General features: G+C 42.1%; 1 protein-coding gene across 8 annotated transcripts in view; it reads right to left on the bottom strand.

The window, feature by feature from the left end:
• Positions 1–19,775, bottom strand: part of LOC147029991 (arf-GAP with GTPase, ANK repeat and PH domain-containing protein 1-like) — a 459,947-nt gene that overhangs the window by 155,514 nt on the left and 284,658 nt on the right. For 5 of the 8 annotated variants that reach the window (XM_085873585.1, XM_085873584.1, XM_085873586.1 and 2 more), the window contains 2 exons: positions 7,500–7,661; positions 6,501–6,590 (listed from right to left, as the gene is read on the bottom strand). In XM_085873585.1, the coding sequence (XP_085729711.1) occupies positions 6,501–6,590; positions 7,500–7,661 (252 nt within the window). The remainder of the gene's footprint in view (positions 1–6,500; positions 6,591–7,499; positions 7,662–19,775) is intronic. The other 3 variants (XM_085873587.1, XM_085873589.1, XM_085873592.1) reach the window with 1 other exon arrangement.

The raw sequence follows: 19,775 nt of genomic DNA, 5'->3' as shown, positions 1-19,775 counted from the left end.
AGTATTGTCCGAGAAGTAACATTTTAAAAATTACTTGTGAACTAATTATCTACTGAAATTTTAAGCCACAAATACATGATATATGGCCAACACATGATGGATTAGAACTTCTGAAAATGGCAATAAAAATTTTTTCAGAACTTTTAGTGTAATCCGAAAAAATCCATGTGAAATTGTTACGTATGGGACATCGCTTTTTAAGAACAGGCCAAATTTGCAGAAATAATGAAGTGAACAATTTTGTGCATTAAAAAGGCATGGGAGAGTTATTGATGTCCGTGGAAAAAAATTGTTGTAAAGTTTGGTTTAATTGACCACAATTTCAAATTGTCCCATATGGAACACCAAATTTACATAAATGTTAATTAGTTTCATGATTTACACCTTAAACCGATGACTTCACCATTTTCTTTCAAAGATGAATAAAATTTCACATTCAGACATGAAAATCTCAATGAAATTAGAGTGTGGCATGAATATGAAATTCTACCAGCTGAGGGGACCTTCTCTTGGACTTGCCCATCCAAATGAATAAAAGGCAATGTGTGTGTGTGTGTGTGTGTGTGTGTGTGTGTGTGTGTGTGTGTGTGTGTGTGTGTGTGTGTGTGTGTGTGTGTGTGTGTGTGTGTGTGTGTGTGTGTGTGTGTGTGTGTGTGTGTGTGTGTGCGTGTGTGTGTGTGTGTCTCCTCCATAACTCCAAAACCATAAAACCGAGCAGCCTGAAACTATGCATGCATATGAAGAAAACTTGTGCAAGTTACTTATCTTATCTTTATCTTATCATTAAACTTATCTTTTTCGAAAAAGGAAGTGCAAGAGTGAAAATTGGGTGTTTGGGTTAATTGAAAAACCCATTTTGAAGATAATTAACAGCATTATTTAATTATATCCTTTATCAGGAGATCCTCGGCAAACTCGCTCTGTGGGTCTTAAGGCGTTTCCTGGGTAACTTTGCTGGGGTCTGAAGCCACCATGTTTTTTGGCCTGCTCAACCATGCTTTGATTTGGAAAAGGCCGCCACGATTTCTTAATGATAGGTTTTTTTTCACTTTCCTCACTCATACCGAATGCCTGTTCAACAGACCAACAAATTGTTGAATACATCGCTTTTATAAATACAATAAGTTTTCAAATCAGGAGCTTGGAGCGATTTCATGCATGATATGACATGACATGATTTTCCACGATAGACTGAAGGACAAATTAAAGTACATCATCAAAATTATATTTTGGTTTTGAGGCTTGGACATTGTCCGGACTAAATAAGTGTCGAAATCTGTTGTGAAATCAGACAATTTAAAGAAATAACGCGTGTTACAAATAAGCCGATATACTTATTTACTTTAAGCAAGCAAGGCTATGTTCCCTCCACCACACATACACAAGAAAATGTGAAATTTCCAAAGAATTAAACTTATATTTTTCGACTGTTTGGAGAATTACATTGAGTGAAATTTTTTTTTAGGAACGTAACAAAATTAACCAGCTTCATTGGTTATATGATGCACATCACGAAACCACTGAAACATGACTTAATGCATTCGCTGCAAGACATCACACCCGGTCCACGGAGGGACTGCCTATCCATCGCATCTGCCAGATGTGTGTCTATATTTTTGGAGGTTTCGTGAGGTGCTTCACAGGGAATCAAAGTAAATTTGGGAAAAAACGTACGTCTAAAAAAAATTAGAATGTCTGCACAGACCGCGAACCGATGTACCTGGTGACATATGCACAAACACACAGGCAAAATGGTGGATTTTCTGCAATGTATATTTCACGGGCGAGAGAACTTTGCGATGTCTCCAGGGTTGTTCTGCATCAAGCTGCAACTCTTTTTGTGGATAAAATCATTTTATTTCATCAATTCATTGTATTTCATGAACTGCTGTGTGCACGGTAAAGAAAGGCTTTAAATTTAAAGGGATCCTTCATGGTAATGCAACGACAGCATAGCCAACCGTTCCTCATCAACCATATAATTGGAGTGCTTGCATGAGTGCTTAAGCCACTTGCTGAGCGCCCATTGTCGAAAGTGATACCGCAAGACGTCATTCTCAGTGAACTGTTCACTCACTGCGGACACTTTTGCCACACCATGTCGCCCCGAGCGAGTGGTCCCTGCTCCATCACCCCGAGCGAGTGGTCCGTACTCCGTCACCTCAAGAGAGTGATCCGTGCTCCGTCACCCCAAGCGAGTGGTTCGTGCTCTGCCACCCCGAGAGACCCTGAGAGACCCGTGCTCCGTCACCCTGAGCGAGTGGTCCGTGCTCCATCACCCCGAGCGAGTGGTCCGTGCTCTGTCGCCCCGAGCGAGTGGTCCGTACTCCGTCACCTCAAGAGAGTGATCCGTGCTCCATCACCCCAAGCGAGTGGTTCGTGCTCCGCCACCCCGAGAAAGTGGTCCGTGCTCCGTCACCCCGAGAGAGTGGTTCGTGCTTCGCCACCACGAGAGAGTGGTCCGTGCTCCATCGCCCCGAGCGAGTGGTCCGTGCTCCATCGCCCCGAGCGAGTGGTCCGTGCTCCGTCACCCCGAGTGAGTGGTCCGTGCTCCGTCACACCGAGCCAATGGTCCGTGCTCCGTCGCCCCGAGCGAGTGGTCTGTGCTCCGTCACACCGAACGAGTGGTCCGTGCTCCGTCACCCCGAGTGAGTGGTCCGTGCTCAGTCACCCCGAGCGAGTGGTCCGTGCTCCGTCGCCCCGAGCGAGTGGTCCGTGCTCCGTCGCCCCGAGCGAGTGGTCCGTGCTCCGCCACCCCAAGAGAGTGGTCCGTGCTCCGTCACCCCGAGCGAGTGGTCCGTGCTCCGTCACCCTGAGCGAGTGGTCAGTGGTCCGTCACCCTAAGAGAGAGATCCATGCTCCGTCAACCTGAGCGAGTGGTTCGTGCTCCGCCACCCCAAGAGAGTGATCCATGCTCCGACACCCTGAGCGAGTGGTCCATTCTCCGTCACCCTGAGCAAGTTGTCCATGGTCTGTGGTCCGTCACCCTGAGCGAGTGGTCCGTGGTCCGTCACCCTGAGGGAGTGGTCCGTGCTCCGTCAGCCTGAGCGAGTGGTCCGTGCTCAGTCACCCTGAGCAAGTGGTCCATGCTCCGTCACCCTGAGCGAGTGGTCCGTGCTCTGTCACCTTGTGCGAGTGGTCTGTGCTCCGTCACACTGAGCGAGTGGTCCGTGCTATGTCACACTGAGCGAGTGGTCCGTGCTCCGTCACCCTGGAGCGAGTTGTGAAATAACACCCGATTTCTGAGCCATTTACTGTCTTAACGTGCATTCCAAATTATCAAGCCAAATATTTTTCCACCCATCACACGCATCTGTTTGTGAATAATAATGTTTGTGAACATATCTCTGAAACGTCGATATGTATGAAACGTTTTTCGGTGAAAGAAACTCAATGTTCCTGGGTTGTATACAGTAAATACTGCAGTTGGTAATTATACTGACTCCAACCTTCCGATTCCCGATAAATTGCTGATATCAGCCAAGCGTGTGTGTGTGTGTGTGTGTGTGTGTGTGTGTGTGTGTGTGTGTGTGTGTGTGTGTGTGTGTGTGTGTGTGTGTGTGTGTGTGTGTGTGTGTGTGTGTGTGTTGTTCATGAAGCATAACATATTCTTTCTGTAAACTCCCCTTCCCCCATCTCTCCCTTTCTCCCATCCTTGCTCTACCCTCTCCCGATACAGTGCAGTACCCTCCTCCCGCATCTCCCGTCTGTATCTGTCTGTCTCTCTCTCCCTCCCTACATATCCGGACGGTGGTTATGTCCGGGCGGCATCCATCTCCCCGTCTCCGGACGCGTTCGGGCGGTGTCCTCCAGACAGCTTGGCCCCCCGACGCTACCGGGTGGTATTTATGTCTGGACGGGAGATTGTCTCTGGACTTGTCCGGACAGGAGTTTCTCTCCGGAGATGAGTTTGTCTTTAGGCCGTGTTTATTGTATGACCGGTAGAAAATGGATTTCAGTCATTATTTTGTTTCCATCTTCACCGTTATTCTATGCAGAATCATTTCGATGAGACGGAATGAATCGTAATTGATGCTCCACTGCACGTCTGACTTCCCTTACTCTCACCTCACACTGTCTTCCCTTCCCCCACCCCCCATTCCTCCTTTTCGCTCCACCTCCTCACTCTCCCCGCTCTCTTCCCCTACCCCTCGATCTCTCCCCTACCCCTCTCTCCCTCTTCACCCCTCTTTTTCTCCCTCCCACATTTAATATTAGTCAGCGAAGCGACAGGCAGTATTTTCTTATAAATGACAGTGCCTCCTAATAACTCCTAAACCATGAAACCCAGCAGCCTGAAACGTTGCATGCATAACAAGAAAACTCCAAGAAAGTGCATGACTGAAAATTGGGTGTTTGGGTTAATTAAAACATCCCTTTTGAAGATAAATAACGGCCATATTTAATTGTATCCATTATCAGGCGCATCCTTCGACACACTCAATGGGGGTCCGAATTCGCCATTGTTTTCGGCCTATTCAACCATGCTTCGACTTGGAAACACAATCTACTGTCACGGACTAAAGTATGTAATCAAAATATTGTCGGATTTGAGAATTAGATCTGGTGAACAAAATACATGTCAAAATCTGGATTGAAATCCGAAAATTTTATCAAATTCGTGATTTTTATAACTTGGAGTATTTATTGAAGCAAAGCATGAAACTTGACTTTTTCTATTGTTCGGACAATCACATTGAGTTAAGAAAAGATTATGGAATGTGCGGAAAGTGTAAATTCATGCTTTTGCCATCCATGACGGCACAGTCCACACAGGGGTCCTTTTTTTCGGCAATTACATACGCAGTTTGCTGTTTCCGCTTTGGGAAATTTGCTTGTATTACAAAATATTAAGACAAATATACGATTATAATTCTGCCAATATTTTAATAGTCGATAGTTTCTGCAAGGGAAGAGGACCTTTTTTGTTGCTGCAAGTGAAGAGGCTTTTAAAATTTTTTTGGCTTTACACCGTTTTGTGTGTGGTTTCATTACAAAATAGAAATAGAAATATACTAATAGTTACTGCAATATATTAATAGTTGGTAGTTTCTGCAAGTGAAAAGGTATGTAGGCAGCACACATGGATGTGGTAGAAATGGGAAGTGACTCTCTGTGCGGTGTGTGCATGCCTGTTCTTGGTTACGTGTGTGTAGTGCGCGGGTTTCGCGGGCACGCGAGCTGAACTCGAACTCGGGTCAGTGGTGTGTGGTGCTGTGGTGGAGGTTATGCGGCCGTCTCAGGAACCACGAACTTCTGCAGCGCCACAGCCTCGGGGCGGATGTGCTGTGGCATCGAAGTCATGCGGGACGTGCCAGCATTCCCATTCACTCCGCTCAAACTTCATTCCCATTCACTCCCTTCACACTGCCTTCCCAATCACTCCCCTCAAACTTCCATCCCATTCACTCCCCTCACACTGCCTTCTCATTCACTCCCCTCAAACTTCCTTCCCATTCACTCCCCTCAAACTTCCTTCCCATTCACTCCCCTCAAACTTCCTTCCCATTCACTCCCCTCAAACTTCCTTCCCATTCACTCCCCTCAAACTTCCTTCCCATTCACTCCCCCTCAAACTTCCTTCCCATTCACTCCCCTCAAACTTCCTTCCCATTCACTCCCCTCAAGCTGCCTTCCCATTCACTCCCCTCAAACTTCCTTCCCATTCACTCCCCTCAAACTTCCTTCCCATTCACTCCCCTCAAACTTCCTTCCCATTCACTCCCCCTCATACTGCCTTCCCGTTCACTCCCACTCAAACTTCCTTCCCATTCACTCCCCTCAAACTGCCTTCTCATTCACTCCCCTCAAACTTCCTTCCCATTCACTCCCCTCAAACTTCCTTCCCATTCAATCCCCTCAAACTTCCTTCCCATTCACTCCCCCTCATACTGCCTTCCTGTTCACTCCCCCTCAAACTTCCTTCCCATTCACTCCCCTCAAACTGCCTTCCCATTCACTCCCCGCACACTGCCTTCCCTTTCACTCCCCTCAGACCTCCTTCCCATTCACTCCCTTCACACTGCTTTCCCATTCACTCCCCTCACACTGCTTTCCCATTCACTCCCCTCACACTGCTTTCCCATTCACTCCCTTCACACTGCTTTCCCATTCACTCCCTTCACACTGCTTTCCCATTCACTCCCCCTCACACTGCCTTCCCATTCACTCCCCTCAACCTTCCTTCCCATTCACTCCCCTCACACTGCCTTCCCAATATATATATATATATATATATATATATATATATATATATATATATATCTGTGTGTTTTTGTGTCTGGGCAGGGTGGGGGGGGGCGAAGGGGGATTCCGAACATTTATGGTCGTGAAGAGCCATCTTTCAGCTTAGAACCTTGAGAAAAGCAATATTTCGAATTCATGCATCATTTTCTTCTCTGAACAAACATGAGAACAAACACAAACTGCAAACGCACTCATGCAAACGATGTGAGCACAGAAGCCGAACAGACAGAGAGGCAAAGGCAAGCAGGACACACCTCTGCTGACGGTGCTCTCCGTGTTTAGGCTGCTGCTGTAAATGTTCCGTAAGCTACCCATTCGGCTTAGTTTCCAAGCCCTACGTTTGGCTGGGTCCGTGCAAGCAGGTGGTGGGAGGGAGAAGGAGAACGAAAAGAAAAATGAAAGCAGGTGGTGAGACAAGCCTGGGGAGAGGAGAGAGCCAATTCCATGATGCAGTGGTTCGAAGGCTGAAGTTCCTCAGGAAATAAGTTTCATGGATAGATGATGACAGATGAAAGAGGGAATAGGGTAAAATAGAGACAAGAAAAAGGGTATGTGTGTACATTCAAAGAGGGAAGATGCTAACAAAAGGGTTCCTTAGCAAGAGGATCATCAAAGATGATTTCCAGCAGCAAACCAGGAAGTCACTTCAAATTTGCAATTTGAGAAAAAAATGCCAACAAGCCAATCATTGGGGTTTTGTTAAAATAGGTCGACTGTTGTAAAAAAAAAAAAAAAATGAAATTGATATAAAAATATAAATGGAGTGGCAATACATCTGTCGAGATTTTATTTAGGTAGCATTCTTTTGGATTGAGTTTTACTCTGGCAGAAGCATAAACTGTTCGTCATTTATCGTTGTTTCTCAGAACAGATGCTATTCTAAATCGCCAAATAAAATAAACAGGTATGCATGCAGAACAATGACGAACGTACATTATAATGTCAAACAAATCTATAGTTGCAACTGTTACACCTGTATGTTGACTTGTACAATGTTACACTTATGGTTATATCTTTGCCATAAAGGGGACAAGAGTGCAGTGAAAACACAACAAAAACATACATGACATGAAGACCTCAATTGTGCACTTAGATTACTAACAGTATCAGCCTTTAAACTAAAGTGTAAACGTGGCAGAGAATGAGACCGACTCTTTCAAGTTTATGGTACCTGCCAATTATGTGGTGGAGTATTCAAAATGTATATTAGGTAGTACCCGTATTGTTGCGAAATAAAAAACGAAGGAACAAACCTTCAGTGCTGGCAAAAAGCCCATCAGCCCTGACGTTTCCACTGCTTTTTTTCCGGCGATGTTTCTTTCGGTTCGCATGTGGAGATGGAGGAGGTTCAGCACGGGGACTCAACACACTCGGGAAGCTTGGGCTTGGACATACAGCCTCAGTCAGACCATTTGCTGTAACAAGGCAAGACAAGTCAATAGTGGGATGTGGGCTGTGAGGGAAGTGGTCATCACTGAATGATGGCATGGGGAAACAGTGAAGAAACACAAGAAACAAGGGGAGAGAATGAATGAATGGTTCGAAAAGAAAGATGCCAATTAAAAATATATATAATGAGCAGATGAACAGCAACAAATAAAGAACAACAACAACAACAAAAAAAAATCAGTCATATGCATACACAGTGTGACCACTCCTTGGCTTTTTCCACAAAATGTTGGCTATTCGCTGTTCACCTTGGCATCTTGGTTTTCCAAAGGTTTTCTTGGCGTATAGGTTTTCTATTATCATCGCTTTTCCGAAACCTTGTGAATTCTTGGCTTTTTTCATTGGCTCACCTTGGCATTTATGAAAATGAGGAGTGGTCACACTGTATGCATATGTAATTTGAAAAATACATACATAAATAGAAAGTAAATAAGTAAATAAGATAGATATATTGAAGGCCAAAAAAATTTAAAAGAAGTAGGCCATGGGCCAGATATGGCCCACCAAGCACTCCCCCCCCCCCACCCACCTCCCAGAAAACCTATGTTTTTTTCTGAATCCCCTGGATATACTGAACACGAATATGAATGTTAACATTGAAAATTTTGGGATGCACTACCCGTTTTGACCTTTTCAATAGGGTTTCCCTAAAATTATACTTTTATCGATTTGTGTCAAATTCAATTTACGGATGGAATCAAAATGGCATGCAGAAGGCCCAAATCATATCCAATATACATGTGTGATGCATCAAATTGAAGATAATTGCATTCTGATCATCTGTATATGTCTAACGGTGTTGTACATTAAATCTAAATGAAATTATATACATTTGAATATATATTCCCTATCTTTCAAATAAACACAAAATCAACACTGTATTCCTCATTGAATATATTTGACATTATATGGATTTTATTGCAGGTACAGACTATTCAATGATCGTGAGAAACGGTTTTAATTACCTTATATTTCTTGAAATATGAAACATACAGGAACGGTGTCGGTGTTGGAATGGGCCGTATAATGAATGGAAAACGAGTTGTCACAGTCGATATTTGTTTACATATTATTTAAGATTTATTTCCAAAACATTCATGTTGAATGTTCAACTGAAGATAACAGGTTAGTTAAGATGTATTTTCTTTCTCATGGTATGACTACTGATAAGTTTTAATAAATGGCAATTAAGTTAATTAAGTAAGGTAATTAAGTTATATATTCCAGTCCAAATCAGAAATATTTAAGAATGTGATACAACATTGCAATAATTAACACCGAATGAAAATATGAAGTTTCAAGCCCTGTTTCCTTCTATTTTCAGGTTCGTACTAGCTGTGCACAACATAGTCAACAGATGTTTGACCAGCAAGCAGCAGAAGGTGGCCAGGAGCGAGAAGACCCACCTCCCAAGCGTCGGAACGATGATAGTCATGGAGGCTCGAAGTCCCGATTGGAGCCCGAATGCATTGTGCACATCCCTGGGTTACAATATGGCCCGATGGTGCTATTATCCACAATCAAGGATTCCACAGCCAGACGAGCAAGGTTGAAGGAGATCCGAGACAAGAGACTGGCGCAACCACATGGATCAGTCCAACGCATGATGAGTATCTGTGACCTAATACCAGATTCCCTTGCTGAGTGTCACGGATATCACAGAGAATGCTATCAACGATTTACCATGAACCTCAGTCGCCTCTCCACTCCTTCAGATCCATCGACTCCATTATGCTCTAAGTTAAGTCGTAGGGATTCATCAGGGGACAAGGTACTGTTTTCATCTGATTGCATCTTCTGTAACTCAAAGGGGAGACGAAAGATCAAGATCAAAGGGACACACACCACTGAAGGCTTAAGCCAGTTTGAGTGTGACGGATGGCGAACAATTCTCGAAGTAGATGAAAACAAATGTGACGAGAAATTACTCACACGGATAACACTGAACAACAAATTTCAAAATTTTTTTTTTACTGGAGATGTGTAAAGTGATTAAGACTAATTTGGGTACGCTGATTTCAAAAATCATAACCGTTTTGCTGTATCACGTCAGGATTTTCAGGAACAGAAATATTCCCATTGCCTAGAAGTCAGGATTTCAATGAAATTTACATATGTCTTTAACATGTCTATTTTGTACAATTGTTGTTAACTTGTGTTATATTTCTTTCTTTCAGATAAAGATGAGTAGGCGTTCCTGTACCAATCATCCTGACAACTTCTGTTATGTCTGTGGTCGGTATACCAAAAAAGATCAACAGCGAAGTATATCTACAGCAGTGAAAATGAAGGCCGCCAACTTTCACTACTTCGGGTGTAAGGTGGGGGACCAAGAACAGAGCTGGGCACCACACATCTGCTGCACAAGCTGTCACACAACCTTGACTCAGTGGTTGGTGGGCAAGCGCGCGAGCATGCCATTTGCAGTGCCCATGATATGGCGTGAGCCGCAGAATCATCATGATGATTGTTATTTCTGCTGCACAAGCATCGCCGGCTTCAACAAGAAGAATAAAGGTCACATCAAGTACGCTGACTGCATCTCTGCTCGTAAACCTGTGCCTCATGATGACGAGAACCCCGTTCCAACACCTCCAGCTGATCAGAACATAGCTGTAAGCAGTGGTGAAGAGGATGGTGATGATGAACCTTTTGAACCCGACACTCAAGAATCACACCTTCTGAACCAGGGAGACTTAAATGATCTTGTAAGAGATCTCTCGCTGTCAAAGGCGAAGGCAGAGCTGCTTGGATCAAGGCTGCAGCAGTGGAATCTACTTGAACCTAACACCAAGATATCCTTGTTCAGAGCACGTCACAGAGACATGGCTGAGTTCTTTGAGATGGAAGACACGATGACATTCTGCAGTGACATCAACGGTCTGTTGAAAGAACTTGGGTGTGATCACGATCCTGCAGACTGGCGCCTCTTCATCGACTCGGGGAAGAACAGCTTGAAGGCTGTTTTGCTCCACAATGGCAACGAGAAACCATCAGTCCCACTGGCTCACGCGTTCGGCATGACAGAGACCTATGAGACTATGCGGCAGCTGCTTGATTCCATCAAGTACAATGACTTCAACTGGCACATCTGTGGAGACTTGAAAGTGGTGGCGCTGTTGTTAGGGCTGCAGTCAGGCTACACGAAATACATGTGCTTCCTTTGTCTCTGGGATAGCAGAGACGACAAGAATCACTGGACGAAGAAAGATTGGGAAGAGCGAAAAGAGCATGTACCTGGTCGACACAACGTGAAGCATGTCGCCCTTGTCGACCCAGCCAAGGTTTTCCTTCCACCACTCCACACAAAGCTCGGCTTGATGAAAAGTTTTGTACGGGCAATGGATCTGAATGGGCGTGGGTTTTTATACCTCAAGGAAAAGTTTGGCAACACCTTGTCGGAGGCCAAGATCAAGGCTGGTGTCTTTGTTGGACCGCAAATCCGACAGATTATGAAGGACGAAACTTTTCCGACAACTCTAAACCCCAAAGAGCTGGCAGCGTGGAGGAGCTTCAAAGCTGTGACGGACAACTTCTTGGGGAACGAGCGCGCGGACAACTATGAAGAAATAGTGCAGCAGCTGCTGGAGTCCTTCAGGAAACTTGGCTCCAGGATGTCCCTGAAAATCCATTTCCTACACCAGCACCTGAACTTCTTCCCTGACAACTTGGGAGCAGTCTCGGACGAGCACGGCGAGCGATTCCACCAAGAGATTTCACTCATGGAGACGCGTTACCAAGGGCGGCACAACCCGAACATGATGGGCGATTTCTGCTGGTTCCTGCATCGTGAAACTAACACAGAGCAGCACAAACGCAAAGCCAAATGCCTAAAGCATTTTTAATTACATTCTAGTGGAGTTTTTCTGTAATTTCTATAATTTTGAAGCATTCATGATGAAATAAATGAATAAATGAATTTTTGTAAATTTCATTGAAATCCTGACTTCTAGGCAATGGGAATATTTCTGTTACTGAAAATCCTGACGTGATACAGCAAAACGGTTATGATTTTTGAAATCAGCGTACCCAAATTAGTCTAAATCACTTTACACATCTCCAGTAAAAATTTTTTATTGTTCAGTGTAATTGGTCATGATTTGTTTGCTACAGAAGCGAAGTATCACAAATCCTGCCGGGTTATCCACACACAGAATCCAGAGAAATGGAGGAGTACAAGCACAGAGGACAAGGAGAGACAAACAAACCTGGCACAAGCACACAGTCAGGCCTTTGCAGAAGTTCAGAAAGTCATAGAAAGAGATATCATTAGAGGCAAACACATGATTAAACTGTCAGAGCTTTCCGGCAGCTGACAGCATCGGGATTTCGCCAATCCCAACTTCCGTGGGGAAAACCTTAAAACTAAGTTAGAGAAACATGAGATGTACAAGGACTCATTGGTGTTCTGTAGATGACACCGCACAGGAAACTTCCAAACTTACATAGTCTACAATGCAGACAGTGGCACAAGCGACGTGGTAAGATGTGCCCAAGTTTGTACCAGTTCTAGCTAGATTAGGAGACACGTGGGAAGTACCCGATGACCTGATGGATGACCTGGTTGAGTTCACCTGTGCGTTATATGGAAGACCTCGTACTCGGAGCATCGATGAGTTGCGGTTCATGAAAGTGAATGAGCTGTATGCGAAAGATGATAACCGTCTCTCTCGTTCGAGCACAGTTGACATGGGCACTCTCCCTCCATGCAAGAAGAGCCTGGAGCAACACATCCGGAGAGTCAACTTCCAACTTGGCATTTGGAAAAGAGCCCATGTTGCAAATCTTGAGATCCCTGAGCCAAGTGATGGACATGGGTGGATTTTAGTTGAGGGGAAGCTGGAGCCTCTTTAGTACGAGGGAGGGGTCCTGCCACAGCAGTTGGCAGACATCGCTGAAGATTCAGCGAACATCAATGACTCGGACTCGGACATTCCAGACGAATCAGACTATCTTAATGGAGACAGCTCAGAGTCTGACAATGAGTAGGATTAGTTGCAATTCACGTTAACGACAGGAACATTCATTTCTATTGGAGTATGCTTCTTTTTTGAACTGTTTAGAATATATGTTCTATTTAAATACTCAGCATGTTTGAGATTTGGTTTTGTTATTTAGTTCCGTGAATATTAAATTCAATATGATGCGGATATAATGCAAATATAAACACCATTTTATTCACTCTGAAATGTATGCTTTCTGCAGTCTGCATTGGCAATGTAAGTTGTAGATGCATGTTTGGAAATATGATGGATGAAAATGGGAATAAATATGAAGGATAATGAAATACTGCACGTAAAATATTCTTGTATTATAGGTAACTGACATGATCCGGATTATGGAGATATAGACTGGAAATGTTTATGTGCAATGAAATATCTTGGAGTTTGGTGATGCTGATGGTGGCCATCTTGGATTTTTGGTTGCTTTCAAACTATACTATTAAATAATATTTTGTGTGGTATTATAACTAATTCTCTGTAATCATGGAAATAGTTTGTCAAGTAATGTTCCATAAAAATGACCAAAAATGTGTATTTCATCAAAATGTGATTGATTGAAAACATTATTTGTCTGAATACCCATTTGATGCTTATTGTGTGATAACATTGTATATTTTCATAATAGTTGCTTGATATTTTCGAAAAATAAAAGGTAATTAATGCCGTTTCTCACTATCATTAAATAGTCTGTACCTGCAATAAAATTCATATAATGTCAAATATATTCATTGAGGAATACGGAGTGTTGATTTTGTGTTTATTCAAAAGATAGGGAATATAACATATATTCAAATGTATATAATTTCATTTAGATTTAATGTACAACACTGTGAGACATATACAGATGATCAGAATGTAATTATCTTCCATTTGATGCATCATACATGTATATTGGATATGATTTGGGCCTTCTGCATGCCATTTTGATTCCATCCATGAATTAAATTCGACGTAAATCGATAAAAGTATAATTTTAGGGTTCCCCTATTCAAAAGGTCAAAACAGGTAGTGCATCCCAAAATTTTCAATGTTAACATTCATATTTGTGTTCAGTACATCCAGGGGATTCAGAAAACATAGGTTAGGTGGGGGGGGGGGGTGCACTGTGGCCATATCTAGCCCATGGCCTAAGTACATTTCCAGTTTGCAGCGCAATCTTCATTTTGCTTGGGATAAGGATTTTTTTTACATCCTTGTGTTGCCCACAAGTTGCAATCATTGCACTTTGCACATCTAAAGGTGTGTGCAAATGTTACATTTTCATGATTGTGAAGCTCAGTATTTGATCAGTATTAAGCTTTAATATTGTTTTGTGAGGAAATGGAGAAGTTCTGTTACAAAGGCAATCTCATTTATGTTTTTTTTCATTGTTGCTCATTAATGGTTTTGTGTAAATAGAAGTTCTAAGAACGACAAACAGATGCATTCGGTATTGCAATTTCAAGTTCAAAACACGAACCATTTTATGGCAACTATTAGAAGCTAAAGCATGGGACCCCAAATGAGTTGTAAAGCTGCAGACTTAATATCATGTGCTGGAGATGACGATGCCAAAACAGATACAGAGCAAATAATGAGGGAATGTGCAAAGAACGATGTAATACAAGCACAGGCAAACAAACGAGAAAACTTGTACATTCGTAAGGCATAAGAACATGCAAGAACGCACAGTGGACCTATACACATACATGCACAGACACAGACACAGGCACAGGCACACTACATTCTGTACTCAGGTTGGGAAAAATGAACGTTTAAAATTTTAACTTTCCACTGAAATAACTAGAGAGTTCATTGAACACTGTAATCCATGCGGTGTTCAAGTATACAATTCAATTGAAATAAAATAATGATTTTAAAGGTCCTATAAAAAAATTCTGGAAGTTTAGCACCATTGATGCAGTCTTTTACACCGCCTTATTTAACATGTCCAAGTACTGCTAAATAGAAGTGTTTTGAAAGTGGCAAAAAAGGCAATTTGTGTTCTACAGCGTTCAAGCATATAATTCAATTGCAATAAAATACAGACTTTAAACGTCATAGAATAAAAATATGGAAGTTTACCGCTGTAGATGTCAGTTTCTGAAACAACACCATATTTAACACATTGTATTAGTTATTCATGCCTGTTGTGTGTGTCCTTTATGACGTCCTTGAAACAGTAAGTTTCCTGTTTTGAATGATTTTCAATTTTGTTTGACTGCTAGGCAGGCAGACAGACTACAAAAAATTATGTCTTCTCTGCGCATGTGTGATTGGGACAAATTCAGTCCTGCTCAACTGCAGGTTCATGTTCCGATTCATGTTCAAAATATAACATTCAATTCAAATCAAGTTGTTCCTCGATCATAAACTGATGTTTGTAGATAGACAGACAGACAGAAGTGCACCAATTGCTTAATCGCGCTTTCCGCTTCGTGTGCGTGGTTCATTACAAATTTCACCAAATGCTAAACTTTGAAAACAGTTTAAGCATATTCGCTGTTTGGCTTTTTTCAATGAGAACTCAGCTGTGAAAGAAATCCATGATGTAAATCGGGATTTCTTAGGTCGAATTTTCACCACTGAGTTAAGCTACTTGTATTATATGAAGAATTCTGAACATGTTTAAGTTATTACTGCATGACATAAATGATCTATGCTGGTGATTTTCACAAGTATGCATGCAAAATTTACGTATGTTCAAGTTTCAAGGTGCAGATTCGAGAGCAGAGATTCGATTTCACTGACAGTAAAACTTCGCTTAGTCGGACTTCAGTTAGCCAGAATTCAAATAATACTGAGAAGGGCCCTGAAAAGAAAAAGTCTGGTGTCCAAGCATGCAATAATAGACACAGGTACAGAATAATCCAGCGGTTTGCACATAATACACATGAGGCGCCGCCCAGTTCACGATGTTCTGCGATCATCCTGTTCGATACAGAACTGTGATGCCTTGCCAGTGTTGTGTTTGGTGTGCTCTATCTGTATAAAGAACCAAGCTGAAGGAAGAAAGGACAGCTGTTGGTGGCTCCTTAATAGAGGAATTCTGAAGACATGCATCGTTTTAGAAAACAAATGCAAAGCATCAAGAAGCTGAAGCTCGAGCATTTGTGCATTATAGTGAAATATAACGTCAGGAAATCCACAATGTACAACATTAATTGTGGCAAGGCAAAGCTCCAGAATTAAGAGTTATTCCAAAGTAAGGAAGGTTTTGGATGTGATGTGTAGTTTTAGAGTAACAACTGAAGGGAGCAGGCTTTTCAAATATTTTTCATCCATGTTGTGATACAAGTTTAAAAAAAAATACACCCGAGCGGGTTTGACGGTCAGCTTGGATACAAAACTTGATGCAACCGAGTGTTAATCAACCTTATCGACTACAGAAAGTGAAAACAGAATTCAAATTGAATTTAAAATAAACGCGTGAGGCCGCTCGAAGCAAAAATCTCCATATTCTAGGAATCATTCCCAACATCGTTATACAATTTTCTAACCTGCGTTTATGGCCAGGAAATAAATACTCAAAGTGTGTACATTTAATGACTGTATCTAGGAAAGAGCTGGACCCCAACTAAAAAGGACCCTCGGGCCACCGAGAAGCTCAATCACTCGCTGCTTGCACGTCTGCGCGGCGTCACGTGACCAGCCAGCTCGCCGTCAGATGAAATGCCCTAACAAAACGTTAAAACGTCCGTTTTTCATCGGAATTATTTCAGATACTTGGAGAGCACATCCCCACACCATGTAACATATGAGCATTAATCTCACAGACGCTACGAATAAGCAGTTCCTCAGGAGGACAGGTTACGAGGTGAAACAGTGAATGGAAAGCATGTGGTGTCCCTTCCAGAGTCTCACGGTTATTTGAATTGAATATATTTTCCTCATGAAAAGTGTGTTTCTGAGTGGATTTGGAAGAAAATTATCTTCAGTAAACGTGTAGCTACACCAGAAGGTCCCAAAAGTGAAATCAGAAATCAACTGGAACTTAAGACGGCCTCGTTATATGGCATGGAAACGGATGGAAGCCCATGGAAGCTGCCCCTCGCTGCAATGCATTCCACACAGACCGAGGATATAAACATTCAATTTTCACAAAACTTTATGCAACCGAGTGTTCATCAACCTTAGCGACTATGAAAAGTGAAAACAGAATTTAAATTGAACTTAAAATAACCGCGCGAAGCCGTGTTGAAGTCAGCGGACCTCGTGTTGCCCAATAAACAGGGCCAGATGACAGAGGTAACGAGAAACTAGTTGGTCGAATTAAATCTTAATAATCCCTATGAAACCCATTATACATTATAGCCGTCCGATGCTTCCTTATAGGCCATTCGACCAATCGGTCATTTTGCACTTGATGACCCTGTAACCTTGACCCCGGGGCGGAAATGCGAAAAAGGGCTCAGACGATCTATAGAGAGCAACTAGTATTATCATCGTGTCAAGTTAGAACTCAATCGGCCGAGACGTCTCGGAGGAGATAGAAAAGTAAAAATTGTTGACAGATGGATGGACAGACAGACAGACAGAGACGGACGGACGGATCTGAGGACATCGAACGGTTATGTTAGGTCAGTGAGCTGACCTAATAATTAAGGTTCACTTTGCGAAGAAGATGAAAACAAAAGATTTCTGATGTCTTCACATGAAAGTGCCACGTTTGTAAACATTAAATTTCTGACTTAAGACAGGAAGGCATTATTTATTTCGCATTGTTTATGGAAGGCCAGAAACCCCCACATATTGGAAAGAGGCCGATTACTATGTAATCCATCTAAGTGAGATTTTGCTGTCCTACAAAACAACAACACACCATAATCATTCCAAACTAAGTTATTAATCGCATCATTTATGCTTATCTTTCAAAATTATGGTGACAAATATTGAACAAATTGAAACAATTATTAACGACACTGCCGAAAGCCAATCTAAGATGGATGATGAGGGAAAGGGGGAGGGGGACGAGATATATTTCTTCAATCCCTTTCAGGACACTGTCAACAAAGGAAAAGTTGGACATTGTGCTCACCAAGATTATCTGACATCAAGTGCTTACAAGGGGGGCAAACACTAATGCAAGAATTATATTATTTTCTTCATCCATGCAGACTGAAAACCTTTACCCGCAGAACATTTTTGTTGTATATTCTTGCAGAGCAACACATCATAGAGCACTCTATTATGAGTCACATAGCAATATCCTGAAATGCCTGTATAACTGTTATTGGCTTGTTGGCGTTTAAACCCTTGTCCTCAGTTTGCGAGCAAGGAAATAACCATTCCTGCAACATTGAGATGAAGCGCATGAATTTACGAAATAGAGTGGTATGGCATCTCAACATGGACAGGTCAAATTAAATGCTAATCGAATATATCACTTGGTATGCAGTAATGGTTCAGTATTAAACTGAAACTATAAAGTGAGGTTTTGGATGCAACAAAGATCATATTGTTCTGATATTAAACGGGGTCCATTTGAGGTATTAAATTGAGGGGTTGTGCAAGAGCAAATGCTTTGATAGCATTCAACAATGTTTTTCTGTTGTCCAATGGCTTGATTTTATTAATTATCCAAAAAGTAAAAGAACAATGTAAAGTTGACTGGATCAAAAAAAAAAATCCCACATACAACAGTAAAGCATTGCAGACTGAACGGAAAACAGTTGGTGTTATAATGGCATGAACCGCTAAAAATAGCTTTTAATTGTGAGTTAGAATTTTCAGGGACAGTTAAATGTTAATGAAAATAATGGAGGTCCATACTCTTGACAGCGCTTTAGGGCATATCGGTAGTGGTCGAAAAACGTTTCTAGACTAGAACCAATCCTGGACAGATCGGCACTTCGGCAGAGCATAATCGACTGAATGTGTCAGGAACTAACAGATTTGTTCAGGGTGCTGGGGATAAATCGCCTACTCTTTGTGAAACACAATGTGGGCTCTTTAATGTCCACCAACAGCCAGTGCTGGCAGACAAGTCCTCCGGCTTAACGTCCTCCTGATGACAACACACCAGGGTGACAATAATTTATAGCTTCATTGAGATACTAGCTCAAAGGCAAGTGTGCCCATACCTCAAAGCTACCCTGCCAAATCATGTTAAAATTTTGATAAATGAAATGCTCCCTCACAATTCATATATCTGCTGTGACATGGAAATTATATAATAATTTTTGGTGACACTGAAATGCTTTCCAGCATTGTAAATTGAAGGTTATTCTGGAATGCTTCATCTCTGCAATGGCTCATTGAATCTCCATGAAAATTGTATGGGTGACCAAACTCCATAATAAGTGCAAGAAAACAATACTATTTTCATGGTGATATGTAAAATTCCAAGGTTTCAAAATGTATATCTCTGAAATGTCTCGTTTTCAACTTCATAAAAAGTTGCAGAGATCATTCAAATGATTAGTCATACAATAATTGGCATAATTTCTTTACAGGGCGTGAGGAAAATTATTGGTTTGTGTCTAAATTTAACAATAACATTGAAATGAGTGAGCAAAACTTAATGAAAATTAATCTTTCCATACGGGATTTAGAGTCAAGGGATGGGCATGAGGAAAGGAAGGGAAGGAGGGAGGGTAGGTGGTGGAAAAACATATGGAACTAGAACAGCACTTGGTAGAGCGCATACCTCCGCCAGGCTGAACAGGTTACGTTTTATACCCACCGACAGGCCGAATCCGGATCCAGACCTGAACCAAAATCTAATTGACTTGTTCTCGTCACCGAACCAACATCTAATCAGCCTGTTCTTGTCACCGACCCAACTTGTGTTTGGCCCTATTCTCAATGATGAAGAATCACTTGAAAAAAATTTAAAATTTCTCGGATCCAGATCTGGTTCTTCACCAAAATCGAATAAATTCGTTCTTGTCACATGCCCAACCTATCCACCAAGTTTTGTCCGAATCTATCAACAACGTTTTGAGATATCATGCTATATCATGTTTGGCCCTTTCTCTCAATGGTGAAGAATCTCTTTAAAAATTATAGTAGTCGGATCTGGATCTGGATCTTCACCAAAGTCTAATCAATTCGTCCTTGTCGCACACCCATCCTATCCACCAAGTTTCGTCCAAA

Source organism: Eptatretus burgeri, chromosome 3 (genome assembly GCF_056783735.1).
Source record: "Eptatretus burgeri isolate ZD-2024b chromosome 3, Ebu_testis_v1, whole genome shotgun sequence".
NCBI lineage: Eukaryota > Metazoa > Chordata > Myxini > Myxiniformes > Myxinidae > Eptatretus > Eptatretus burgeri.
Note: the sequence above shows the minus strand (reverse complement) of the source record. Positions and strands in the feature narration are given on the sequence as shown.